Below are 27,536 nucleotides of genomic sequence, written 5' to 3'. Positions count from 1 at the left end.
GAAAGCAGAACTTGGCTAAGGAATTTAAAAAGCCTCAGAAGTTACAGATGGGGAAAAGGAAGATTCCAGCTGTAAAGGAGCTCTTGTGTCAAAACAGGAGCAATTGCTAAGTTGTGGTTAAAAGGACACAGTGCCCACTAACTGACCCTCTGGTAAGTATCTGGAAGCAAGAGAAAAGAGATGTTGTGGTTAAACTGGCCAAAGTATTTATAAGGGTCACAGGTATGAATGTCTGGAAAACTGAGAAATAGCTTAGGTGTAACAATTTTAGGATAGAAAGCGGTTTCCGGTTTTGGCGCTTTAAACGATGGCTGCATCTCTGGGTTCCTCCGAGAGACGTGTGCCATGAATCGGGGATTAGGAGGGGGCGTGATGGTGCACCCTCCCCCATGAAGCCCATAGGCAATGGGCTTCTAGCCAGGGGGCTTTGGAGCGCCCTACCTCCAGCCAGTAGCTGGTACAGGGGGGCTACTCTCTGCCCTGAAGGTCCTACCCTGATTCCCAGTAATGGACTAGAAGCAACCACCAGAACAAGCATTTGGAGGTTTAGCAATTTTCTCTGCCTGGCATGATCCCAGGGGCCCCTTTAGGACCTGGTGGATCGATTCAAGGATTGATGAGTGAGTTGCCGTTGAAACAAGACACTAAAGCCTAGAAGTGAAGTCCCTCTACTATAAGCGTATAAATGGAGGGGGGGAGGGGACGCCCTATCTCCTGACGTTTTAAACAAATGCGAAAGCAAGGATGTAGACTCTCCCTCCCCAATTTCTGTTGTAGTTTTATAGAAATGCAAATAAAAAATTCCCCTTTGGGGGGGCCAAAAAAAAATTAGGATAGAAAGCAATATGCAGAGTTAGTCTGAAGGAAGGTGAAACAGAAGTGATTAGGGGTTGCTAAATTTTGTTTAAGCTTTTTCTTCATATGTACACATGAAACTATCCTTGCCTCAGATAAGGTGAAGTCAGAATACGCACAGAAGGAACTGTTGCAAGGGGATGGTGTAGATGAACTTTTGATCTCCCCACTGAAAGCAACAGAAATGTTTGGGTCATCTAACCAATGGAAGATCAGAGCAATCTAGAGAGAGATGAGCACAGAGAGAAAAAACACCATTCAAAGAAACCAAACTTGTTTTTATGGTCTCAGTCCACAGCAGGAGTAAAGCTAAGCACAACCATGGATGCTAGCTTTCTGTTTGCCATTCCTGAAAGGGCCAGATGTGCTTTCAGCCTCTGAAGTGACTGACTGGCCAGCCTGTACTTTCAGTCTGGTACCCTTAATTCCTTTGGGTGATGCAATGTGCTGAGTTTTGTATGCCTTTACTGAGTTATTAGCTGTTACTAGTGGAGTGTACCATTGTGTTGAATAAACCAGTTAGATTTGTTAACTCTAACCTGATATGTGTGACTGGTCTTGCTCTAAAAAGAGTTCTAAAAAGAACCTACAGCACTGCTGTCTAGTCAGCAGAGTTGAGCTAAGAGAAAGAAGAACAGCCACCAACTTCTCATTTCTTCTCTTTTGCTGGCGGGCAACTAGGAAGAGTTTTAAGACAGAGTTACATTTTTACCCAGCTTCGCCTTCCTTTCTCCCTGGCTGAGCTCCAGGTTGTCTTGGAATTTTGTGAAGAGTGACTGAAGCCACAACCAGGATAATCATAGCACCCAGGGCTGGCCATGAATTGTACCTGTATGTCTCCCTCTCTTTCCCACAACAGCTTTAGAGGAGGGGTTAAAGACAGGGGAACTGGCATGGGAGCAAGGGTCTCTCTCTCACACACACACCCCCACACCCATTTCCCAGTGTTGTTTCTCCAATCAAATTCAGAGTTTGCTGCAGCTACTTTAAAGGAAGAATAAAAATATTTAGAGTGTCAATCTTCTGCATGATACGAGGCCTAACCTGATGTCTTGGTACCTTAGTGACTATTAATGCCTACCTCTTTGCCATGTTATTGTAGAAGGGTCTATGTCAAGTCGCACAAATTTGTGAATCTCCTCTGCTGTTAAAGTGTCAGGATCCGTGTTACTTATTCCCAGCCGCTAGGGGAAAAGAATCAGAGACGTTGATTAGAAAGTTCCAGAAATGTACAGAGGACTCAAGACTCAAGAGCCACCCTCAGGGCATGCTGTTCCTGTCATGGTCACAATAGTGGGTGCAGAAGAGGCCACATAACTCCTGCCATCACATGCTGAGCTCAGTGCAGTGCAGCTGTCGCTATCTATATATCCAACTAGGAAAAAGGCCTGTTGTGGAAATAAATACAACGGCCTCTAGAAAGAGGCTCTGGGTGGGTGCTCCGGCCTTGGACACTCAGTATCAATTTGCTGTGTCCTCAGCAGGGTATAATGACACTGTCCACCATTTTCTCCAGAGGAACTGATCTCTGCTACCTAAAGAACAGTTGTAATTTGTAACAGAAGGGAATAGTTGGTTTGGAGGGTGGAGTCTATGGCTTTGTACCTGTCCGAGGTCCCACGCCTCCTGAAACCTCACCCTCTCCAGGCTCCATCCATCACCTCTCCAGGAATTTCCCACCTGGAGTTGGCAACCCTATCTCCTTACCAGCCAATCATCAACCTACCTTTATTTCCCCCTCACTCTTCAGCTTTCCACCCCCCACACACCTGCAGCCTCTCCCATGCTCTGAAGCCCTGACTGTTACGTCACATTGGCTGTCATATGGGGGCCACCTCAGCAGCATATAAGGATACAGAGCCCACCATTTTCTCCAGGGGAATTGATCTCTGCCATCTGGAAAGCAGTTGTAATTCTGAGGGATCTCCAGCCCTCACCTGAAGATTGGACACATTTTACCTCAGAACAGAAAACTGTTTAGAATGTTAGAGGCAAAAACCAATCAAGTCGTATATGCAAACGACCTCTGTGTTCCGAGGCAAAGGTCAATGAGGCTGCATATGCAAATAAGGGCTCACTCTCCCCCAACAGCTTTTTCTACATAGTCAGTAGACTTCCTATGTCTGCAGAAAAATCCAAAAAGTAAAAAAATCCCTTCAGTGAGGGTTGAATTCCTCCCAATACCTTTTGAAATGGCCTCTGCGGGGCTCTAACTCCAGACATCAATGGTGAGAGATTAGAACGTTCAGGGCGGCGGGGAGGAGGCTTCTAACTGGCTCTGTCAGTAAAAGGGTGGGGGTCTGGGGGAAGGGCCTTTTCCTGGCCTCTTTTGGCCTTTGGCCCTAATTGTTAGCTGCCCTGAGCCTGAGGGAAGGGCGGGATATAAACTGAATAATAAATAAATATAAATAAATTTGAGGGAGGGAGCCTTGGGGCCAGGCCTGACAAGGGTTGCCAGTGCCAGGCTGGGGAATCCCTAGAGGTTTTGAGGTAGACTGTAAGAAGGGCTGGGTTTGGGGAAGGGAGAAGCCTCGGCTGGGTATAATGCCACAGAGTCTACTTCAAAGCAGCCATTTTCTGCAGGGAGACAGATCTCTGCTGTCTTGAGTTCAGTTGTAATTCAGGGGGGGCGGGAGGCCCTCCAGGCTCCACTTAGAGGTTCTAGCAACAAATAAATATACACTGCAAAAACCTTATAACAAACTAACGTGTTCTATTTATAATCATTATTTAGTAAAGTGCATACTGTATCATTATTTCATCCTAGTCAGGTATAAATATTCATTATATTCAATAAGCAATAACATTCAGTACATACAGATTGATAACTACCAGACCATTTTGCATCAGTGTTTTAAAAGTCAAGCCCCAACGGGAGTTTCCAGAACTAAAAGCCCGCTTCTCTTTGCATTCAGTCTTCCAAAAAGGGGGACAGCTTTCTTAATAGGTTGTATGGATGCTTTTATTTCTTAACGTCTAAAAACTATTAAATTACTCTATTTATTTAGATTTGTACCCCAGCCTCCCCGCCATAGCAGGCTCAGGGCGGCTCACATAAAAAAGCACAATAACAATAAATATATACATCTAAAAACAATCCTTCGAACTGCTCCCCGCTCGGCCGTCTCCCACCCTTTCCCAGCTAAATCACCCCAGTCTCCCCCCCGTCCCTGAGCAACAAATTTGCTCCCTAAGGCTGCAGGAGGGTGGGCAGAGGCATGGTGGACATGCACCTCATCTTGGAGTCCAAGCTTGGACCTCTGCTGCTGAGGGAGGGCAGGACGGGAAAGAGAGGCGGCCAGGAGAAAGAAGTCTTTCTCACCTGCCCCCCATGACGAAAGCGCTTCCCTCAGGTCTTGCAGGCCAGGTGTGGAGAACAGGGAACAGGGAGAAATGCGCACGGAAGAAGAAAGAGCGAGGCAGAAACACTCCCTCCCTAGAACCCCCAGAGGAGAGTCCTGCGCGTTGGGTTTCCCATTTGACATAGTCTACACAGTCTACACAGAGTATTCTGCCAATTAGCTTAAAACCTCATTTGCCTTCATCTTAGAGAATTCTGTAAGGCTGAATCCTGCCCTGATCCTTATTAAAGTGATTGGCAAGGCGGCTCACAGACTCCAGTGATCCAACAGTGAAGTATCACAGTTGTTTGTTTGATGAGGGATTAACATGAGAAACCTGCCCTTTCGCCAAAGACTCTCTTTGCATTTTTGTCCTGGGTCCCTTGAATTGGTGAAATGCTCTCTGAGGATTAAAGAGACTGCTGTCCTAGAGAGGTAATTGAGAGCGGCATGGGGGAAAGCCATTTCCTGCCCCCCCTTACAGAGTCGGCTTTCTGTTTCCCCAGGTTGCTGCTTGCATAGCTTGACGGGATTTATGGTGAGTTCAAAGGGGTTTTGAAAAGTACTGGGTTCGCCGCATGGAGGACTCGGATGACGACATGCGTTTGCACACGTTTATTGTACCTAACATCAGACTAAAACTAAAAACGTCCCTGCAAGGCCAACTATATACACTCCCACCCAGCACACCCCTAGTCCATTGGAGGATTTGAATTTCCCACCAAAGTGGCTATTGGTTGGGGCTGGGGGAACTAGGATCCTATGTTCCTATTGTTCAAGGGAGCCAAGCTCCTGCCTGTGCCGTGGACCCCTAGTGGTGGTCCGCGTATATAACACTCCTCTCCCCATAGTTCAGACCCTACCTATGTGACGTAGTCCTGCAAGTAGGCGGGGGGCCAGCGCTCACGGAGGGAATGCCTGGGGGCCGGCACTGGTTCACTAACCACTGGTTCCGGATGATTAGCTGTGCCCTGTGGTTGTGGCGCCAGTTGTGGTGTTGGCTGCTGTGCTGCTGGCTTGGTTACTTCTGGAAGTGTTCCGCTCAGCGTGGCCTCCTTGCTGTCCTTGGTGTCGGCTTGGACGCTGGGTTCCTGAATTGGTGTCCCCGCTCTTTTCATTAACTGGGGGGTTTCTCCGGCCTCCGGGAGCTGTCGCCTCCGTAGTTGGTCGATGTGTTTCTGCAGAAGTCGACCGTTGTCTGTTGACACCTCGTAGGAGACTGGGCCCTTGATTTTGGTGACTCGGCCCGCGATCCAGGGCGGCCCAGTCCCGTAGTTCGGGAGGAATACGGGGTCCCCTGGAAAGAACCCTCTCGGAGCCTTGCGCTGTTCGATCAACCTCCTTGAGTCCGGTGCCCGATCTGGGTGTAGTCGAACCAACAGAGTCGTCGGGAGGCTGGCCCATCACTAGTTCTGTGGGGCTGTGTCCGGTGACGGGGTTAGGGGTTGTCCTCTGAGTCAAGAGGAACTGGGCTAAGTGGAACTCCCAGTCCCCATCTGAAATCCGGCTTAGGGCTTCCTTCGCGGTCCGCACCATTCTCTCTGCCTGGCCGTTGGGCGGGGTGGAATGACGCCGTATCCAATTTCTCTGGAGGAACTCATGGAACTCCAATGATGTGAAGGCTGCCCCGTTGTCAGAGACTATAGTGTCTGGCAGGCCGTGTCTGGCAAAAATCTGGCGGAGTGATCGGATCACTGCCTTTGTCGAAGAGGTGGACATGGGGCTGATCTCTAACCACTTAGAGTAGGAGTCAACCGTCACTAAGAATAATAGTCCCTGAAATGCTCCAGCAAAATCGATATGCAGCCGGGACCATAGTTTGCGGGTTGACTCCCATGGCTGCATAGGGGCACTTGGCGGGTTGGGCCGAACTCTTGGCAGGCTTGGCACCTCCGGACCCATGACTCAATCTCGGCGTCGATCCCTGGCCACCACACATAGCTCCGGGCCAGTGCCTTCATCCTTACTATGCCGGGGTGTGCCTCGTGGAGAGCCGTGTCGCTGTCGCAGGGCGCCAGGGACCACGACTCGATCTCCCCACAGGAGACACCCTTTCAGGGCCGAGAGTTCGTCTTTTCGAGTGCTAAAAGCTGTGAAGTCGGCCCCCGGGGCTGTCGTAGGCCAACCCCTCACCACCCTGCCCAGGACCCGGGAGAGGAGGGGGTTATGGGCAGACTTGGCAGCGATGTCGGCAGCATGCAAGGGAGGTTCCAGGAGATTTTCGATGAGCAGGACCCCTGGCGCAGGGGCAGGTCCACGACTGGCAGCGGTAGCTGGCTCAGTGCGTTGGCATGACCCAACGCCTTGCCCGGGTGGTGTTCCAGGCGGTACTGGTAGCCAGCCAGAAACAGGGACCACCTGAGGACTCGGGGTGATAGGACTTGGGGCGTCTGCTTGTCTGCAGCTAATAGGCCTAGGAGGGGCTTATGGTCCGTAACAATTGTGAAAGGGCGCCCGTAAACGAAGTTGTGAAATGTTTTCACCCCTGCTACATTTGCCAACCCCTCCCTGTCGATTTGCGCATAGTTGCGCTCCGCGGCCGTCAAGGTTCTTGAGTAATAGGCCATGGGAACCTCATGGCCATCAGGGAGGACGTGGTCCAGCACTGCGCCGAGGCCGTAGGGAGAGGCGTCACACGCAAGGACAACCGGAAGGGATTCATCAAAGTGGGCTAGCACATCGTTTGAAATTAAAAGCACTTTCACCCCTCTGAATGCCGCTGCTTCCCTCTGGCCCCAGGTCCAAGGGTCCGACTTGTCCAGGAGCCGATGTAGGGGCTCCGCTACCGCAGCCTTGTGTGGCAAAAAGGTGTGGTAAAATTTTATTAGTCCCAAGAACGCCTGTAGTTCTGCTTTACATGTAGGGGCGGGAGCCTCCACTATGGCCTTCACTTTGTCCTTAGCTGGATGCAGGCCGGTAGCATCTACCCTGAACCCCAGGAAGTCCATGGCCAAAACCCCGAGGAGGCATTGCTCCCGTTTCACTTTGAGGCCAGCCGAGTCAAAACGTTGCAGGACGGTGCGGAGGCGGGAGGCGAAGTCGTCGGGGGACGCCGCAGCAATCAAGACATCATCGAAAAACGGCATCACTCCAGGGATCCCTTTTAACAATGAATCCATTAATTGTTGAAAAATCCCTGGGGCTACGCTCACGCCGAATTGTAGCCTCTTTACCTTAAAGGCCCCCCTGTGGGTGACTAATCTTAAATGATCAGGGTCCTCCACTGGTTTGGGTGTACATATCTCCACTGGAACTCAGCCATCATTTATGGTGCACTATAGGAAACTCTGTTCAAAATTACATATATGCACAAGAGAAAATGAAGAGTTGTAGAACTGTTATGAGGGTCTGGAGAAGAGGTAACCACTGAATGCTTCGTTGTGAGTTGTGAAGGACCTCACCTGGGAGCCCATGGACTTACTGTGATCAAAGGCCCACTTGCCCAGCATAGCTACTCTTCATCCTGTTCTCCATCTGTAGATTCCCTGGAGCCACCAGTCAATAATATTTCATTTGGTACTGAATGGAGTGGTTGCTGCTTCACCAGAACAAAATTCACAAGGTGGTGGGGAAATATTGGGATTCACACCCACTGACAGGATGGGGGAAACCCTGCCTGCATCTTGTGAACTTTCAGTGTGCTGTACCATTTTAGCAACAAAGACAGCTGTTTGTCAGATTTAGCTGTTTGATGGCATTTTTCTGTTAATTAGGGCAACAAAAATGCCTATGTCAATGTTGGCTGGTTTTGTTGCCACACTGGCCTCCAGAGGATTATTTTATCTGCCAGTTCTCTGGACAATAGGGCTTCCTTTGGAGGTGAATAAGGTCCATAGAGCTGATATTAAAAGTTCCTCATAGGACAGGAAATTGCTGTATTATCAAAGCCCAATGCATCTCCTTGCAATTGCTTTTCAACAGAAAGGGGAGCTGCACCCTTCTTTGCTACTGAGTCTTGAGAGGTGGGAAATGGGGCTCTGAAGCCATATACCCTATGGTAGGTATTGGTGGATTTCTCCCCCTGCCCAGCCTTTTGGCAGCAATGTGGCAGCCCCCCCCTCCCATTTACAACTGAACACCATTAACACCAGTGAAATTTTCATGGGCCACTACCTGTTTTATATAAACTATAAACCTGAATCTCATTAAAATTCCCCACATTTAAGTAAGTTTAACTTTCCTACTTAGATGACTAAAATGCAAACATGTATGAAGAAACCAGGAAAAAAGTATAACCAGTAAAACAGCATTTGGAACTGTATCATCAAATTACTACCCCTTCTCCCCATAGATAATTGGAATAGCAATGAAACTCCAATGAAAATAGTTTTGAACAGATAAACCCAAATCAAGTATCAGTGAGAGCCACAAACATAAGATACTACCCATGTCCTGTTTTACTTCATGCAAACTGAGTTGCCCAAAACTTTAAAATATACCCTTTTTAAAAATTGTCAATGGTAATTAACACCCCCCCCCAAAAAAAAAAGTATCAGATTTCTAAAGTACTTCATAACCTTCCATTGCCACCCAGTAGTTATCAAATATACTCATTGGTACCACAAATTAACCCTTGGAAGTGATTGCTGTGAGCCAACATGTCACTTTCCATATATCAAAATTGGCTGCAGAAGGAAAGAGTTAGTAACCAGACACCCCTAATCAAATCATGCTCATTTCCCCTCTTATCAAATTCTGGCACAAATCAGGTACCCATTCTTTGAAAGTATGTTTATCAGCATTCCAAGCAACTGGCAACTATTTGTGGTGGAAAATTCTTTGCAAGTGTACACACAGTAATATATGACAGCTGTCTCTTCCTACATAAGGTGATAAGAACCATAGTTAAATAGGTTGGACAACTGTAATGTACTAAGAGTTGCCTTTACAGAAATCTCAGAAGCTTCAGTTAGCGCAAGCTGTGGCTGCCTGACTTTTAACTACAATGAGTGTCTTTGAACATATTAACCTGCTCTCAAGCAAATCTACTGGTTATCTGTTTTCACCTGGTTCACATTAAGGCATAGGCCATACTATAAATTCAGAAAATCAACAACACAATTCATGTAATACCTTTTATTAGGGACAACCCTGTGGCACATAACACTGCAAGCTTTTGAACTCACCAGAACTCTTGATCAGGTCAAATGTTACAAAAATAAAAGGGGGGGGGAAGCAGATGTTTCAGGTAGGGTTGCCAACTGCTTACCTTTTTTTAGTGGGGGAGTTTGGGTCCCTGACCGGGAGATTCACACGCGCTGTGATGACATCACCCGGAAGTGATGTCATCATGTCGGGGACATCACCGGGCGAAGCCTGGCAATCGTCCAGAAAACTCTATGGTACCATAGAGTTTTCAGGCCGATTGCCAGAGCGTTGCCCAGCGACGTCCCCAGCGTGGTGACGTCAGTTCCAGGCGACGTCATCACGCCGGGCACGTCGGCCTAATCTGGCCACTTCGGGGGTGGGGTTCCCCCTGCCGGCTGGATCCGGACCAGCGGATTGGGGGCCCTTAGAGCAGGGTAATCCCCGCCCCCTGGGGGACTTGGCAGCCCTAATTTCAGGTCATGATATAAATGCCAGTATATGGTGGATATTCTGGCAGCAAAGAAGCAACAGATTTCCAATTGCTGCAGGCCAAGGGCCATAAAAGGCCAAGGCATAGGACTCCCCATACCTAAAGGACCTACGCCAGGAGGACGTCGCCGCCGAACTAGGAAGATCTTCCACAGATAACAACAACGAAAGTCTTCGGCTTTGAAACGGGGATGAGCACCGCAACCCTAGAGTCGGATTCGACTGGCTTTCGAGCAAGGGAGACCTTTACCTTTACTAAACTGCTCAGAGCCCTTAGGAGGTGAGCGGTATACAAATTGAAGGAAATAAATAAATATTAAATAAATAAAGGACCTCAGCTCTCTATATAAGCCCATACTCCTATTATGCTCTTTGAGTCAGTTTCCATTCATGGTGTCCTCTGGTAGATCCCTGATTTTATAGAACGGCCAACCACGTGAGGTCAGGAGGATGCCTTAATTGACAAATTTTAGGAAGACTTGTAAGGCTCTCCTCTTTTAAAGATCATTTCAGAGGGTAGCCGTGTTGGTCTGCAGTAGAACAGTTAGATTTCAGTCCAGTAGCAGCTCAGAGATCAACAAGATTTTTTTTGGGGGGGGGGTATAAATTTTCGAGAGTCAAAGCTCTGATGAAGGGAGTATCTGACAAAGGGAGCTCTGACTCTCAGAAACTTCTACCCTGAAAATTTTGTTGGTCTCTAAGGTGCTACTGGACTCGAATCTAGCTGCTCTTTTAAAGAGTCTTCTATTAAAGTTGGGCATTTTTAAATTTGTTTGTCATTCTTAGTTTTGTAGGCAGTCCAATAGGAATTCTCAACCTGAACATGGATTTCTGATGTGCTGAGAAATGGATGTACTTTTCTGATTTTAATACATTTTTGCCTATTGGCATGTTATGGGCTGACTTGATCCTTTAGGGAAAGGCAGGATAAAAAGATTTATTTTTAAAAATAATTAAATTTTAGCCATAGTCTTAACTCCCACAAAAATTAACATCTAGGACAGATAACATGTAGCTTCACAAACCGTATAATATAGCACTGTTAGTCTGCTTTGATGCACTGGGAAAACACATCTGCCATTCCAGTAAAGAAAATCAGATAGACATGTCCAAGATTATCCAACCTGTCTGCTCAAAACCAAGGAAGATTACTAGCACAAAGCAGTGCCTGGCTTTTATTTGCAGGTTGCTCCAAACCCTGATGGAACTCAACAGTACTGGCCTGACTAAGAGAACAAAAGGTGCAAGGGAAGCATTGGGATGCAAAACGCCTTAGGGAGGATTCAGGCTAGCAGGATTTTCCCTTGATCACACACTTTTACAGACTGCCTAGGGGCAGTCGCTAAGTTTGTCTAAAAGAGTGCAAATGTAAGAGTCTGAAGCTGCCATGCTTTTGATGAGCTGTGAAAACTGTGCGTGTTGAGAATATCATGAGCTTGAAGTGCACCTTATATTAGTACACTTCAAGGAAAATGCAATTCCATAAGACTATAGAAATCACTATGATACAGTGTAAATAACCTAATTCATCAGAACACATCATTGTTGGAGGATTGTTTGGTCCCACTTGCTTTAAAAAAATCAGATACCCTGGGACAACTTAAATTCATTAGGGTATAGTTTTTTTAAAAAAATAAATCAATGATTTCTAGAGGAATTACTGGAATGTGATTAAAGTAAACTTACTTTCATTCGTGCAAGCTGGATGGCTGAAAATTTCCTCACTCCGTGAACTAATGGAACCAATCTATTGTACAAGGCCTGTAAACAACATACATTGAAAATCACGAGAAAGCCCCTCAGATTCTTTCACTGTAGCACAATCCTGATCCTGACAGGAAACTGTGCAAGGTTCAGACATATGTTCTTGCACATCTCCAATTTTATCTCCATTCATTATATTCTTATTGAATTAAAAGGGAAACAAACAAAATTCCCGTCATCACGATGGTGGACTGGAAGGGAAAGAAGAAGTCTTACACAGGGCAAGGACCCAAGCACACAGAGCACATGTGGCACCTCTCTGAGGGATCCCTGTCAGTATGTCAGGGGTGGATGGCAAGTTTTGCTGTCACTGCAACAGAGTCTCCAAGTGCAGCACGTCATCTTTTCATATAGGAGTTCATGCTAACCATACCATTGTAATGGGAGAAATAAAGGGTTTAGCTGGGGACAACCCTGAGATAAAGAATAGACAGGGCAGACTGCCCATCTGACTTACAGGAAAATTTCCTGCTGGGCACTCGGGAGACTCTGTTGGCCAGTAGCAAGTAGAGACAAGCCCCAGCATCTTCCCAGCGTTACAGGAGTTACTTGGCTCAGATCCTTCAGCAGCAATGATAATCAGTATCAGCTCACAATCTTGCCTCCTCCCAGACCTTTACCAGATTAGGGGAGGAAGCGCTGGGTGAGCTAAGGCCCACTGCTACCACCCTTTCACTGAGTAGTTCACTGCAGCACTGGCTTGTACCACTGCAGGGGCCACTCAGCTTGGCTTGCTCCAGGGCCATCGCCACTTCCCAGTCTGCTGATAAGGTTAAACTTGCTCCCCACCCCAGCAACTTCAGTTGCACAGTGCTTTCTTTAGGAGGGGAGGGCGAGTTGGTTTTTATACCTTGCTCTTCACTACCTGAAGGAGTCTCAGAGCAGCTTACAGTCCCCTTCCTCTCCCCACAACAGACCCCCCCTGTGAGAGAGATAGGTGGGGCTAACAGAGCTCTGAGAGAACTGCTCTTGAGAGAACAGCTCTGAGAGAACTGTGACTGACCCAAGATCACCCAGCTGGCTTCATGTGGAGGAGTAGGGAATTAAACCCCGTTCCCAAGATTAGAGTCTGCCGCTCTTAACCACTACACCATCCCACTACACCAAAGAGAGGATGGGCAAAGAGCATAGCAGGCAGAGCAGTTTCTGGCTGAACACATGTGGTGACAGGCCAGTCACCTCTCCCTAAAGTGAGGTGTACTTTTGGGCACAATTCCAGACACATTTCAAAGAGCTGGTTCTCACCTTTAAGGCCTGAAATGCCTTGGGGCCAGGGTACCTAAAGGATAAGCTCCTCCCCTACTAGCCAGCCAGCCTGCCAGTTAAAATCTGCCTCTCAAGCCCTGCTCTCTGTGCCCACCCTCAGTGGTGGGGCAACTGGTAACTAGAGACAGGGCATTTTCTGTGGTGGCACCTTTACTCTGGAATGTCCTTCCTTTTGAGACTCGCCTGACACCTACTTTACTTTCTTTTATGTGCTAGGTTAAAACAATTTTTCTACATAGGCTTTAATTAGGGGTTTTATTTTATCAGGTTTTTAATGGTCTGCTTCTGTTTTATGGATCGTTTTTAATGCTGTGTTTTAATATTGTGGTTTTTAATTGTAAGCTGCCTCAAGCAGGATGCTGAGGAAAACGGCATAGAAAACATTGTAAATAAACAAGTAAATAAATCCCCCCCCCTTTTTTTTCTTATGAAACTTGTCTGTGTGGCCAAACGTTCAGGGAGCAGCCAGCTGGCAGGAAGACTCAGAACATTCTGGGAAGACAGTGAAAGAAGGAGGGATGCCCCAAGTCTGACAATCTTAATCTCCTAACCAGCTAGCAGAATTACCTGTGAATGGTTTCCACTACATCTTTAGACTGACCCATGAAGCCCCCCAGCTAAGCAGGTGAGGGAAAGAGATCTCCTGCTTCCTTTTAAAAATTAAGCTAATGAGGTGACTAAATGCTAGTTTTTAAATAATCTGTAAAAGCAGACTTCTGAGGCCTCTGAGCATGCGCTACACATCCCTCAGTATTGCTACTTCAGGGAAGCAAGGAAAGTGAGATTTTCTGTATCGACTCCTCAAGTTCTTTGCTCAGACATACAGCTGTCCAATATCCTGACTGACTCAAAGGTGGGCTAAGTCACCTGCTCTTTTTAAAGAGAACTGGCTGTCCTGCCTCTCCCTCATGTTTGACGGATTCCAGCTTCTTTTAGGCAATGCCATGACTGAGGGCAAATCCCTCCTTGCGGTCTCCACAGCTTGTTTTGCTGGTAGTGCAGCCTCTGCCTAGGCCAGGTGCTGCTTGGCTGGAGAGCATGTTAACCAGGCTTGGACAAGAGTGGAAAATACATGACTCAAGTTCGTACTTGGAGGATAAATAATAAGTCTCAGTCCAGAAAGCCAGCTGAGTTTTGCCTCTGTAACATTATCATGCTAGCGTTCACAGAAAGTCCACAAGGATGAAAGGTGCCCTTACCTTATCAGACTGAGTGTTTTCATGCAAGATCCTAGCATCGATAGCAGCAGCCAGCAAATTATTTGCTGCAGTAATGGCGTGGATATCTCCAGTTAAGTGAAGGTTGAACTACAGATGAATGAAAAATGAGACATATGTTTAGCACACTCTATTAAACAAAGACAGACCGGCAAAACCTGTCCAAGCACTTTCACCTGTGGGATTAACAACGTTACAAATCTTGCAGAAATATTACTAAATCATCATCATTAGGATTGAAGGGATTTAAAATGAGTTATATGGCCTCAATTCAACATGATAGAACTTTGCCAATAGACACCTAAGTACAGATGCATTAAGACAACTTGGGAAAAGAAGGGTTTTTCAAGATGTGTGGATTTTACTCACACTGCTAATTTTAGAAGACCTTTTTATTTATTGTGAGACTACTGGAGGAAAACACAACTGTGTGCTGTGACTCCATATCAAAACAGGTGTAAGAATCAACACTAATATACGTTGGAAACAAAAAACTGGAACCTTCTGCATAATCCAGCATAATCCAGCAAGGCTCTTTTTATGTTTTTGTGAATGTAACATCTTTTCTGGACACCCTTGGGCCAAACGGCCTCAACCAGCTCCAAAAGAGGATTTAAGCAGCTGTTTAACTTGAATCCCTCAAGTAGTTTTTCAGACAAATCCATGCTTGTCTCTATATATTTTCTCTGCTCCAATAGCAAGAATTAGAGTAATTTTTTCAAAATAACAATGTTGTAAGGAAAATTTAAGCTTACCTCTTCCATTGGTATAACTTGAGCATATCCACCCCCAGCTGCACCACCTACACAACAAAGGAAGTGCTTCCATTAAATTAGCATAAACATTCTGCAGAAAGGCATCAGACATATGGATTGTCTAGTAGGAATTACCAAGAAACTAACAAGTATCAGCAGTTCAAAATGCACAAGTGCTCATGATGTTGAATACTGCTGCATTTACAATGAACATAATGAAAAGCAGCAAACTGTCAACCACCAGTAAGCCAGAGTAGGTAGATTCTGAAATTGGAGGACAATGGAAAGCATTCTCTTTCAGTTCTGTATTCATGAACTACTTATATTATAGGACTCTGTGCTTAAAAATCTAATTTAGTATTTTCTACCCTGACTGGAAAAAGAAGAAGGGGACGGCAAAGGATGAGATGGTTAGACAGTGTAATTGATGCAATGAACATGAAGTTGAGCAAACTCTGGAGGATGGCGTGATGTGGTCCATGGGGTTGCGAAGAGCCAGACTGCACTGTGCAACTGAACAACAACAACAAGAACACCCTGACTGGCAGCCACTCTATAGGGTCTCTGGCTTGGAAAGGCCTTTCCCAAAAATTACTACTTGAGATCCTTTAACTGGAGGATCTGGACCTGGATCTTCTGCATGCATTGCAGATGCCTTCTCACTCAGCCATGACCTTCAAGCAAAGAGTACAATGATTAAGTATCACAGACAGTCAACACAAAGATGACCATAGCATATTATAATATAAAACGGCAAGTATCAAGTACCTTTAACACCAAAGGTAGGTCCCTGTGAAGGTTGCCTCAGGCAGGCAAAAGAATTTACTTTAAGGTGGGCTGTTAGAGCTTGAACCAGACCAATGGTCACAGTGCTTTTCCCTTCTCCAAGAGGAGTTGGTGTAATCCTAAAACATGAAGTTGAAGAGAATTCAGTATATTTACTGATGCCAGTCTAATGAAGGATATGAAAGCTGCCAAATGAAAAGTTTATAATTTCAGTTCATTGGTGCTGTTGCAAAATAACTAAATCCACATATATTGTGCTCAGCTTGAACCAACAATATGAGTGCCTCTATTGGTTAAGCAACTGAGAGGGCAAGGGAAAAATATCAGTTGTTTTGGCAACATAAAATGAAACCAGTACAGATTTATATTTAAGACAAAAGCTTCTTCAACCACCTTGAAATCCCAGAGGACAGTCTTATGGGAACTGTTATTACCTAATTGCTCCATGCGCGAATGGGAGAAAAGGATTAAATTTTGTACAAAAGCACCATGTCTCTTGGTAACGAAACTACCCTTCTAAAACCATAATCACTTTATTCATGCATGATATTATTTAGCACACCATCCAGGCTTCTATATATAGCAACATCAGCATCACAGTGCTTACACATGCATAGCTTTGTGTGCTACCCATACTTAAAGCATGCAACTGAAAGCTTTTGATTTGTACTACAACCTCAGTCCTGTGTGTCACATATGCTTCTGATCAGTTTAGGCTACATTGCTGCATTAAAGTCCTTGATGGCTGCACATCTGTCGTCCCTTTCAAATTGCAAGGGATGGACAATAAATCTCCATACATGTAGAGCTACTGCTACTAAGGTCAATGGAGAGGAATAAGGATGGTATTTGGATACCAGTTGAGAGCCTCTTCCTTCTATGTGATTATTGGGAGACAAAGTGGGCAACCCGTTTTTCTGACTACAGAAGTGGCTGCTATCAAGGTTGGTATTTCAAATTATATATGGATTAGGAATAAGGCCTGTTGTGGAAATAAATACAATAAGCTCTAGAAATAGGCTCTGGGTGGATGCCCTGGCCTTGGGCACTCGGCATCAATTTGCTGTGGCGACCTCAGCAGGGTACAGTAACACAGAGTCCACCGTTTTCTCCAGGGGAACTGATCTCTGCCATCTGAAGAGCAGTTGTAATTCTGAGTAATCTCCAGTCCTCACCTGGAGATTGGCAGCAATGGTTCCCCAGGAGGAAATGGCTCTTTTGGAGAGTGAAGTCTATGGCAGTGTTCCTGTCTGAGGTCCCACGTCTCCTCAAACCCTACCCTCTCCAGGCTCCACCCCTCAAATCTCCAGGAAATTCCCAACCTGGAGTTGGCAACCCTATCTCCTTGCCAACCATCAACCTACCTTTATCTGCTCCTCTGACTTCAGCTTTCCATCTCCCCCCCCCGCCCCCACAGCCTCTACCTAGGAAAAGTACAGTCTTTCTCCATAGTGGGGAACAAAACAGGACGGAAGCGACCTCAGCAGGGTATAATGGCAGAGTCCATCCTGCAAAGCAGCCATTTTCTCCAGGGGAGCTGATTTCTGCCATCTGGAGAGTAGTTTTAATTCTGAGTGATCTCCAGCCCTCACCTGGACTAGGGATGTGCATTCAGGTAGTCTGAACCGAATGCACCCTCGAAAATAGCCCATTAGGGCTGCTGCAGGCCGATTCAGATTCTCTGATCTGAATCGGCTTGCTGTCAAATTGCCGCCGAATTTCGGCAGCAATTCAGCCCCATTATATCCTATGGGCCATTGAAGTCAATGGCGAAAACAAAGGGTATTATCAGCTATGCTGCCATGCTTATGGGCAACAGTGCATCCCCTCCATTGTTCTCTATGGTGGGAAAAAAGTAACTTTTTCCCCACCATAGAGAACAATGGATTGGATAGGGGCAACCTGTTTGAGGGCCTGTAGAATTGGACCCCCACGTGCTTGGAAGAGGGCATTTAAGTTGAGATTTAAGTTATCTGACCCAAGTCATCACCCCCAGGCCGGCTTTCTTCGTTTCATCTTAAAGTACATGACATCCAACCCTTGGTTGTCCCTTCTTGCTGGTAAACTGCCAATGTCCTCACCTAACGAAGAGCTGATGCCCTCTCAGCTTGAGGAAACCTTGAAGAAACTTAAACAGTTGGATTGGGCCAGCACCGTGGCCAGGGCAAGACGCACCTGCTCTCCTTTGGCTTTGGGGTTGTCCCCTCCTGAGAGATTTCCTGACTTTTATTCAACGTTATCAATTCCATCTCACCGCCGCGCCTTTATGCTGGCCCGCTTAATTGGGTGCTTTCAGTACTGTTATCTGACTCAAATGCTGATGGACTGATAACAGCTAACGTGGCGCGGTTCCTGGCTAAGGTGGCTGCTCTCAAGAAGCATTGAAAATTCCAGCACTTCTGAAAACTTCGACACCAACTTTTAATCTTCGAATGATTTTAGTTAGTTGGCTCCGCCCCAAGTGTAGTTAGGTAATTTTTAATCTCTGGGCTCAGCCTGGGTTTTATGTGACTGTGATTATGTACCTTGACACATTTATGTCTATTTTATGTACTTATTTTATCCCCCTTTGGTATCCTCTTGGTCAAGACTTCGGTCATATAGACCTGTAATAAATTGAAATTGAATTGGACCCCCTGGTCCAATGCTCTTGAAACTTGGTTGGTATCTTGGGGAGAGGCTCCAGCGGCTACCCTGTTAGTGTGGAGTCTCTCCCTCAAGCCCCCTTCCCTCCAGCCCCCAGAATATACCCTATGTTTTTGCCATTGACTTCAATGGCCTATAGGATATAATGGGGCTGAAATTGACATTCGGCTGGCCGAAAGACTCCCAAATCTGCTCCTACTGATGAAACTGATATGTGGGAGTCTTACTGCCAGCCGAAATTGATTCTGCCCGATTCAGCCAAATCCGAATGGGCAGAATTATTTTTTTTTTTCACACCCCTAACCTGGAGATTGGCAGCAATGGTTCTGCAGGATAAAATAACTACTTTGGAGGGTGGACTCTTTGGCATTCTACTCAGCTGAGGCCTCTCACCCTCCCCCCAAATTCTGGCTTCCATAGATTCCACCACAAAATCTCCAGGAATTTCCCAACCTGGAGTTGGCAACCCTAGTCAGGACTGGCCCCAATGAATTCCTCAAAAAGGCCAAAGCTGAGAGAACCAAGCTTGGTTGCCTAGCGACAGCCACTGAGGGACAGTTAGCCTCACAGCAGGAGGAAGAGAATGGTTTGACAGCTGGTGGCTCACACCAGTGGCCAACCAGCCATGGAGGAGCCAAGCAGGAGAAGCGTCTTTGTCAGGAGAGACAGCTGTTTTGGCAGTTTACTCTGACAGGGAAGGCTGGCCAAGCTGGCAGTGGGTGGGAGAGAGGAGTGGACCCAGCCCCTAGCGAATGGCATGCGAGTACTCTTGAGTGGCGGTTGACAGGCCAATGGCTGATGGAGCAAACGGCACAGCCAATGGGAGAGCTGGAAAGTGCCAATACATTAGGGCTTATATATATAGGGGAGGGTAAAGGTTTCCATTGCTCGAAAGACAGTCGAATCTGACTCTAGGGGGCAGTGCTCATCTTTGTTTCCAACCTGAAGAGCCAGTACTTTCTGAAGACGTTTCCGTGGTCACGTGGCCAGCATGACTAAACATCAAGGCGCATGAAATGCTATTACCTTCCCACCGAAGTGGTACCTATTTATCTACTTGCAATTTCTTGCTTTCGAACTGCTAGGTTGGCAGGAGCTGGGGCCAGAGACGGGAGCTAACTCGGTCATGTGGTACTAGGGTCTCGAACTGCTGAACTACAGACCTTCCGGTCTGCAGCCCAGTGTCTTAACCTCTAAGCCACCGTGGCCATATATATGTGTGTGTGTGTGTGTGTGTGTATCTATATCTATCTCAGGTGCTTTTAACTCATATTTTCCCTCAACAGCATTTCCCTTTTGTCTGGAAAACACACACAACCACCTAGAGGTGCATATTTTTAAAAGTGCTTAATATTCTTAATAATTCTCATATGTTGACAAAAAAAGTGAAAACACCAAATAAAGTCTGCTGATACAATCATAAAGCAAAAGATAGCAGACTCCAGAATTACCTTCCTTAGTAGCAACAACAAAGCCAGGCAGAATGGGAACTGCCTTCCTGAATTTTTCTGATAGTGCTCAAATTTGAAAGTCTAAATCATCATGTTTAGTAAGATAATGGCACCCATATCTGAATTGTCAAAATCCTAAACACCCATTTTGAGTTCTGGCCATGTAAGTTCATAATTACAGTGGAATGGAAATACTTTAATTTTGCTGGACTTCAGCTCATTCCTTATGAAGTAAAAAGAAAAACCCAGTCAATTAAATATTATTTTACTTATATCCTTATAAAACTAACTTCATCTGTTAAGTAACACAACACATCTGAGATTCTGAATGTGACCAAAAATGTACAATCTAAATAAAATGCAAGCTTTAGAAAGATGAGAGTGTCCAATATTCAACTGACAGAAATCCGTAGACTTGAAATATTCATATGTACATTTCTGGTAGGAGGGTGAAAAATTTCAGGCAGAAGAAGAGAGTCAAAGGTCTGCCCTTGCAAATATTCAAGAATAAACTGCAAAAGAGAGAGCGAGAACTATTTTCAGAGCATTTGTGGATCTTTATTTTAGTCTCTTTGTGTGACCCATGTGGCTATTGCCCCCAAGTCCTATGAATCAAACCTGCTGACCAGGTTTAGATCAGCATCTAAAGTCCTACTCTGTGAGCTACCCACTTTGTGAAGGTAGCTGGGTGGCAACCACAGTGCTTTTTCAATGATGGCACTTCAGCTGTAAAACTTCCTCCCCAAAGAGATTTACCTGGCTCCCTGGTAATAATGTTTATTCTCTTGGACTTTTTGCTAATGCATTGCTGGTGTGCTTGTAGACAACCCTTGATTAACTTGTTTTACTGCTGAAGCAGTATTCTTATGTTTAACCAGCCTGTTGAATTGGAATTTTTATATATCTATTTTACTCTCAAGTTTTAATAATATACGCATAGGTGGCCCACAAGGAATCCAGCCCATCCTCAGGGTTTCTCCTGACCGAAGCAAAGTACAGTGGAATCTCTCTGACAGTGCAGAGAATAAGAAAGGCTCCCAGAGGAAAGAACAGGTCTTTCTTCCCTGTCAGCCCCTCCAAGGTTCAGCACTATGCAAAATTCCTCTGTCCTTTTTCTTGGGAGGAAAAACATGGAAGGAGGGAGAAGGCAAGGGAATCTCAGCTCACCATAGCTGAAGCTAAGCAAGGGGGTTTACCAGAATAATCTACAGCACAGTGATTAGAATGGAAGACTGTGATCTGGGAGATGAAAGTTCAAATCTTTACTCTACTCCCAAGTTCACTGGGTGACCCTGGGCCAGTCACACTCTCTCACTTCCTGTGCCTGTAATTTGCCTTGCCAGGATTCCATGGCAATATGATACACATGCACAGGCTTTAATCTTCCCCATTATGGGGGTGAAGGTCATAATTTGCTGCATACCTCTGGATTTCCCCAAATATACAGAAACATCCCTCCCTTCATGCCTGGCCACCCTCAGGGCCGGTTCGTCCACAGAGGCGAGGTTAGGCAACTACCTTACGGTGCCACCTCCAGGGGGCGCCACTGGACCTGCCAATATAGACGCACACCGACCCTGCTCACTGGCTGACTCTCCCAGCAGCTCTGTATGACTGTCTGCCCCCCCCCGCGTGTGCCGCGACGGAAGGGAGAAAAAGAGCCCAGCAGCCACAAGGCGCCCAGAAGCTGCTGCCTCTGCCCCCAAAGAAACTCCAGCAAGGTCCTGGAGGGGTGGGAAGGCAAGGAAGGGATTTTGGGGGCACCCAACAATGCCTACAGCATAATAGAGGTTGGGACGCCACCTGGTGCCTTTGTCACCTGCTCCCACGTTGAGGCAGCTTACGCAACGCTATTGGCGCTGCCTGCTTACCTCCCCTCCGCAGCCCGGACTCCGGCAGGCAGCTGGCTTGCCAATCTCATGGCGGCTGGCTCCCACCCACACAGCAGCCCTCCCTCATCCTCCCCGCCACTTCCACCTAGCACATCGAGCCGGCCAGTCAGCCCCTCCGTCATCGCCGCAGCAGCCCTCCCTCCCATGCCTTCCTGCTGCCCGGCCTCTCCCCCTCCCTCCCGTGCCCTTTAACGTTCCCGCTGTCTAGTCCTGACGAATGAGCCCCCGTCCCCCCTCCAGTGCCCCCCCACGATGACCCCATCTCTGCACCCCCATGAAGACAAAGAACAGGTTGTTTTCCATGTGTCTCTGTATGGTAGTTGTCTGCCTCTTTCTATCTTTCTCTAGCCCCCAAGCCACAGCAACCCCCACCCCCATCTTCACTTGTAGAAAATGGCCACGTCAGAAGGTGGACTCTATGGCATTATACTCCATTGAAGTCCTTTCCCTCCTCAGGCATTGCACAAATATCCAGATATTTCCCAACCTGGAGTTGGCAACCCTAGTGAATGTTCCCCTAGGGATACAGCCCATTCTGCTCCCTCAGAATTCTACCATGTCATTTGGATTAGACGAGGCAATTGGCTGTCATTTGTGTTTTTCATTCTTCCTAAAATACAGTTATGTTTAAAAATGGGGGTGGGGGAGAGAAGGTAGCCTCGCTTGAGCACAAAAAAACCTGGCACCAGCCCTGGCCACCTTGTGCTGTTTTTATTATCTGAATAGGGGCCAACCACAATGGTTGATACAGTGGATATTTTTAATGGTTTTAAGATATTTTAGTGTTTACTGTTTTATTATAAAGTTAAAAAACCTGCATACACACCCAGATAAAATTCTCACAAAGTGAAATAGAGAATAACATCCCTATAACCTTCCACAGGACTAGACTAACCACTCTCCATAGCAACATCTTTCAGATGGTTTTATACCTTGCCCTTCTCAAAGGAGTCTTGGAGCAGCTTACAAACACCTTCCCTTATAGAAGAAGAAGAGAAGAAGAAGAAGAGATTGGATTTATACCCCGCCCTTCACTTGGAGTCTCAGAGCGGCTTACAAACTCCTCTCCCTTCCCCTCCCCACAACAGACACCCTTTGAGGTGGGTGGGGCTGAGAGAACTCTGACACAAACTGCTCTTTCAGGAACAGCTGTGCCAGAGCTTGTGACTGACCCAAGGTCACATCAGCAGGTGCAAGTGGAGGAGTGGGGAATCAAACCCGGTTCTCCCAGATTAGAGTCCGCACACTTTACCACTACACCAAACTGGCTCTTTACATTCTCCTTTTCTCCGCACAACAACCTTGTGGGGTAGTTTAGCCTGAGAGTGCATGACTGGCCCAAGGTCACCCAGCAATCTTCCATAGGATAGTGGGGATTCAAGCTTGGTTCTCCCAGATGCCTATTCCAACACTTACAATGGAGCTGCGGTGGCTCAAGTGGTTAAGACGCTGAACTGCAGGCTGTTCATGACGGAGTGAGCTCCCGTCTCTAGTTCCAGCTCCTGCCAACCTAGCAGTTCGAAAGCAACAAATTGCAAGTAGATAAATAGGTACCACTTTGGTGGGAAGGTAACAGCGTTCCGTGCACCTTGGTGTTTAGTCATGCCGGCCACATGACCACGGAAACATCTTCAGACAGCGCTGGCTCTTCGGCTTTGAAATGGAGATGAGCATCGCAACCCTAGAGTCGGACTCCTGGCTTTCGAGCAAGGGAACCTTTACCTTTACCTTTACCTAACCACTTACACCACACTGGTCATGAGGGGGAAAACCTCACATCCATATGCAAAGTTAAATTGTGATTAACAATTAAGAATCCCCCCCCCCAAAAAAAAAGATTTCAAAAGCATTCACTTGGGGCGCCTCTTTTTATCAGCCAGAGAAAAATGGAGCTTAAAAAACCCCAAACAAAACAAGATTACATTTTCATTCATATCACTCCCACTCAATTTCTAAAGAGAATGCTTGCCAAAATAGGCTCCACTTAACTGTTTAAATCTGCAGTACTTCAGTACTTGCAATGAAATAAGTAGTTTATTTAAGGTATGTGACATTAAGGATTACATTTTCATTCCCAGGGACATATGAGCATTCATGCATACACTAGCCAAAAGGGGTAACTCCTATAGCATGACCTCCTGAAGACATAAGCTAGAAATCCACCTCTAATTAGAAACATCTTTCCCTCAGCTACAGAAACGAAGCAAAAGGTCCAGCTGTTACTCTGTATGTTGCAATCACTCCTAGTAAGGGATATGGCCTGAGATATTTGTTGCAGATTTTGTTGTCTTTAAAAAAGTCAGATGCTTTGTTCTGTAGCTGCTGTAGAGCAACGTGCTCTGCCTTCTCCCCGGGACATCTACTCTCAAAAGCTGTGCGATGCAAGTTCCCACGGGCACAGAGACAAGGGACCCAGGAAGGTGAACAGCACTGTTCCACACTCCACCCAGAACTAAGGAAGATGAGGAATCTCAATGACATTGTCAAGACTCAAGCTCAGAACAAAGTTGAACCAGAAGCCATGGAGATATGGATTCAGCCACTGAGCAACCACTCACCAAGGACCAAAACAGAAATTATGTTATGGCTGTAGCTCAAAATCACTATCTTATAGATAACAGGAGAGTTTAATATAGCAAAGTGTTTAATTTCTGCCTAGGAACTGTAATAATCTCCTCAAGTCTGCCCTTCAGAGGTAAGGAGGGCAGCCACAAGGTTCAGCACTTTTTCATTGTCAGTCTCCCAGCAGTGTTGCCAGCCCCAGTTTGAGAAATTCCTAGAGATTTGAGGGAAGTGTCTGGGGAGGAGAGTGAGCTCAGTGGGGATGTGCTGCCAGAGAGTTTACCATCCAAAACCACCATTTCCTCCCAGGGATCTAATCTTTGTAATCTGGAGTTATAATTATGGAGAAGTCCAGGCCCCACCTTGAGGTGGGTAGCCCTACCTGCTAGTATGAAATACCTCCCTAGTACTGTTTTTAAATGCTTTACACACACAAAATGTGTCCACTTGGGTCTCTGAGCACTACAAAGCTCTTAACATGCTCTTGTTAGTGGTCATATCCCACATGTTGATGCCTGATACCACTACAAAAATCACACTCTAATCACTCAAATGAGTTACACTGTGGTGTGAGTTTTCAAGGAAAACTGCAATCTGAAACTTTTCCAGAAACTTTTCCAATGCAGTATGATCTGATTTATCCTGAGCTGAAATACAGTTATTACTATTGAATATTTATTTTGGAAATAAGAGATGGCACTACAATTCATCCTTGCTTACTATCTGTGGGAAAAACACAAGGACCATTATAGGTTGATCATAATGGCCTACAGAGATGATAAACAAGCTGTGCAACTTTATGGAAAGTCTTTAATTGCGCCAGGAAACTAGTGATCTTTTGATATAAGAGAAATGGAGCATTATAAACAAGCCAATATAAGGGCATTCTGAATCTAGTGGTACATTTCAAAGACAGCATAAATGTGATAATGAGTATAAAGAATAAGCTGAATTCTTTTCAGTGTTCTTTAGGGTCAAAACACGAGGCTTCATTCCAAAGCAGACATTTCTAAAAATGTACAAAGGAGCTAAATTTAGCCCTTAGCAGCTACTATCCTACAGTACATATTGTTAATGTCCTAAAATATTCTACATTTCCTCTTCTCTCTTTTAAATTGAAACCTGGAAGAATATTCTCTGGGAAAATTAGGGCTGCCAAGCCGCGGCGGGGGATCTGCACGTCTTCACAGGATCCCTGCTGCAGGGGACAGCGATACGCATTGCACCGCCGTCGCCAGGATGTGACGCTCTGCGTCGCTCTGGCAACGGGGCTGTTTGGAGTATGTTAAGAGCCTGGGTGTGCCTAGCTGATTGAAACAACAGTTGGTGTAATGGCGAAGAGTGACTTCTATCAGCTGCACCAGATTCACCAACTTCCACCCTTCTTAGACTCAGCTGATCCATATCTTAGTAACACTGTTCTTGAAGAGAACCCAAAAAATTACGCTGATTCAGAACAAGGCAGCCTAATTATGAATAGGGTATAGCAAAGGGAACATATGTCGCCCATTTTACAGCAACTAAACTGGCCAGTGTGTTCCAGTATCCACTTCAAGATGCTGATTATGACCTTTTAAGCCCTTCATGGCCTAGGACCCACATGTCTAAAGGGCTGTCTCTTCTAGGATTGATGATGGATAGAAAAAAAAGTCCTGTCTTTTTAACACAGCCTTGATGTTATTTACCTTCATGCCATGAAAAGCTTCTGCTGCCCATTTCCACAAATTAAGCCTCCAATAAAGGGACAGGACATTGTTTTAAAGACTTGTTGGCAACCCTAGTCTCCTACCATATACTCTTCCTACGTGTTAACTATGGTCCTCAGGCTGCTGATATTCCCCTACTTAATGGAGCCTGAGCCTTTTCTATTGTAGTTCCCACCTAGTGGAATGGACTCCCTGAAGAGGTAGGGGGACACGAACCAGTTTAGCAGGTGCTTTAATGCCATTTTATTTGAAAGGGCTTTTAATGGGGTATAAACTGCAGATATATTTTGGGGAGGAGGTAGTAATTTGGGTTTCTATTTGGTTGGTTTTCAATGATGATGTTTTTAATTATGACTTCTAAGCTACCTTAACTCCAAAGAAAGCTGATATAAATATTTTGCACATGATTGCAAGCACAGAAGACCAATAATCATTTGTCAAAATATCATCAATATATCTAATTCTCAACATGGCCATATCTGTGATAACTTAAATCCACATACTGGAGCCATGAATAGACAAGACAGATGTTTATACAAACCTGAACTATGCCCCAGGTTTTCTGAAAAGTTTGAAATCTTAAAAAAATACACTGGGGGGTTAACTCTCCCAAATAATAAAAGAAGCACCTATATCTTTAAAAAATGAATGCTCTCATTGGTCTTTGCTAGGCAACCATACAGCCTTCAAGCCTTGGTTTCAGTCAATAAAAGGGGGAGGGGCCAGGATATTTCCCAGGGCTGCTTTGGTCTTTAACAGAGGACGCATGATTCATCCAGGCCTAGTTGCCCCATGCTGTTCAATAGCAGCCACTCCATGAAAACCAGTGTGGTATAGTGGTTAGAGCTTCAGACTGGGATCTGGAAGATTCAAACCTTGCCATAGAAGTTTACTGCCATAGAAGTTTACTGGGTGCCTTTGGGCCAGTTACATATTCTCAGCCTACCTTACCTCACAGAGTTGCTAGGGGTATAAAATGGAGGAGAGGAGAATGATGTAAGTGGCTTTGAATCTCCATTGGGGAGAAAGGTGGGGTATTGTCAGCAAGCTGTCATTCTGTTTTCTGTGACCTCTGTGTACATATCCTTTCCCTGTTGCACCCGGCTTGTTTTCTATCATCCTGCTCCTGCGTTGGAATGCACAAGATAACTGCTGGAGGTTGTGTGGGGGAGAAGATGCTGTAATGCTTGCCTATTGCTTTTCTCATGAGTACTGCACCTGTGTTTTGTCTGATGTTCTGCCTGGTTCCCATGGACTGGGCGCGCAACCGTTTCATTAGCCCGCCAGCGGGAATGCTATTCATTGGATCTGTATCTGTTTGAATTTCCTTTATTATGCTTGACCTAACTGTGTATCCCCAGTTCTAACAAAGAACGTGTTTGAGTATGTCTTCAACGCTTTGAAATAAATTTTGCTTTTCTTGAAAACGTGGATTTATTCTCGATGCTTGGGGATCCAACATATTGTTAGAACTCTCTTTCTCCTATCGTTCCGAATCTGGCAAGATCATGAGCGGAACTGAGGGAAACCTACTTAACACGGAGGGGGACTCAGGATCGGTCCCACATACCTCCGCTCCTTTGGTGTTCACGACTGCAGCCTCGGTGGAGGGTGCCGTGGGGGGAACGATTCCCCGCCTGCCTGCACATCTGTCTTGGCCGCCTCCGACCCCTTCGCACTGGGGTCCGCGGAAGACTCAACAGCAGGATGACTGGACT

At 46.0% G+C, this 27,536-nt stretch overlaps 1 protein-coding gene across 1 annotated transcript in view; it reads right to left on the bottom strand.

The window, feature by feature from the left end:
- Positions 1-27,536, bottom strand: part of MTHFD1L (methylenetetrahydrofolate dehydrogenase (NADP+ dependent) 1-like) — a gene marked incomplete at its 5' end in the record, with an annotated part of 215,451 nt that overhangs the window by 135,697 nt on the left and 52,218 nt on the right. The window contains 5 exons of the mRNA XM_015426158.1: positions 1,937-2,039; positions 11,460-11,534; positions 14,003-14,110; positions 14,776-14,822; positions 15,544-15,680. Coding sequence (XP_015281644.1) covers positions 1,937-2,039; positions 11,460-11,534; positions 14,003-14,110; positions 14,776-14,822; positions 15,544-15,680 — 470 coding nt within the window. The remainder of the gene's footprint in view (positions 1-1,936; positions 2,040-11,459; positions 11,535-14,002; positions 14,111-14,775; positions 14,823-15,543; positions 15,681-27,536) is intronic.

The sequence above is a fragment of the Gekko japonicus genome, unplaced genomic scaffold, assembly GCF_001447785.1.
Source record: "Gekko japonicus isolate JY-2015 unplaced genomic scaffold, Gekko_japonicus_V1.1 scaffold223, whole genome shotgun sequence".
Lineage (NCBI taxonomy): Eukaryota > Metazoa > Chordata > Lepidosauria > Squamata > Gekkonidae > Gekko > Gekko japonicus.
Note: the sequence above shows the minus strand (reverse complement) of the source record. Positions and strands in the feature narration are given on the sequence as shown.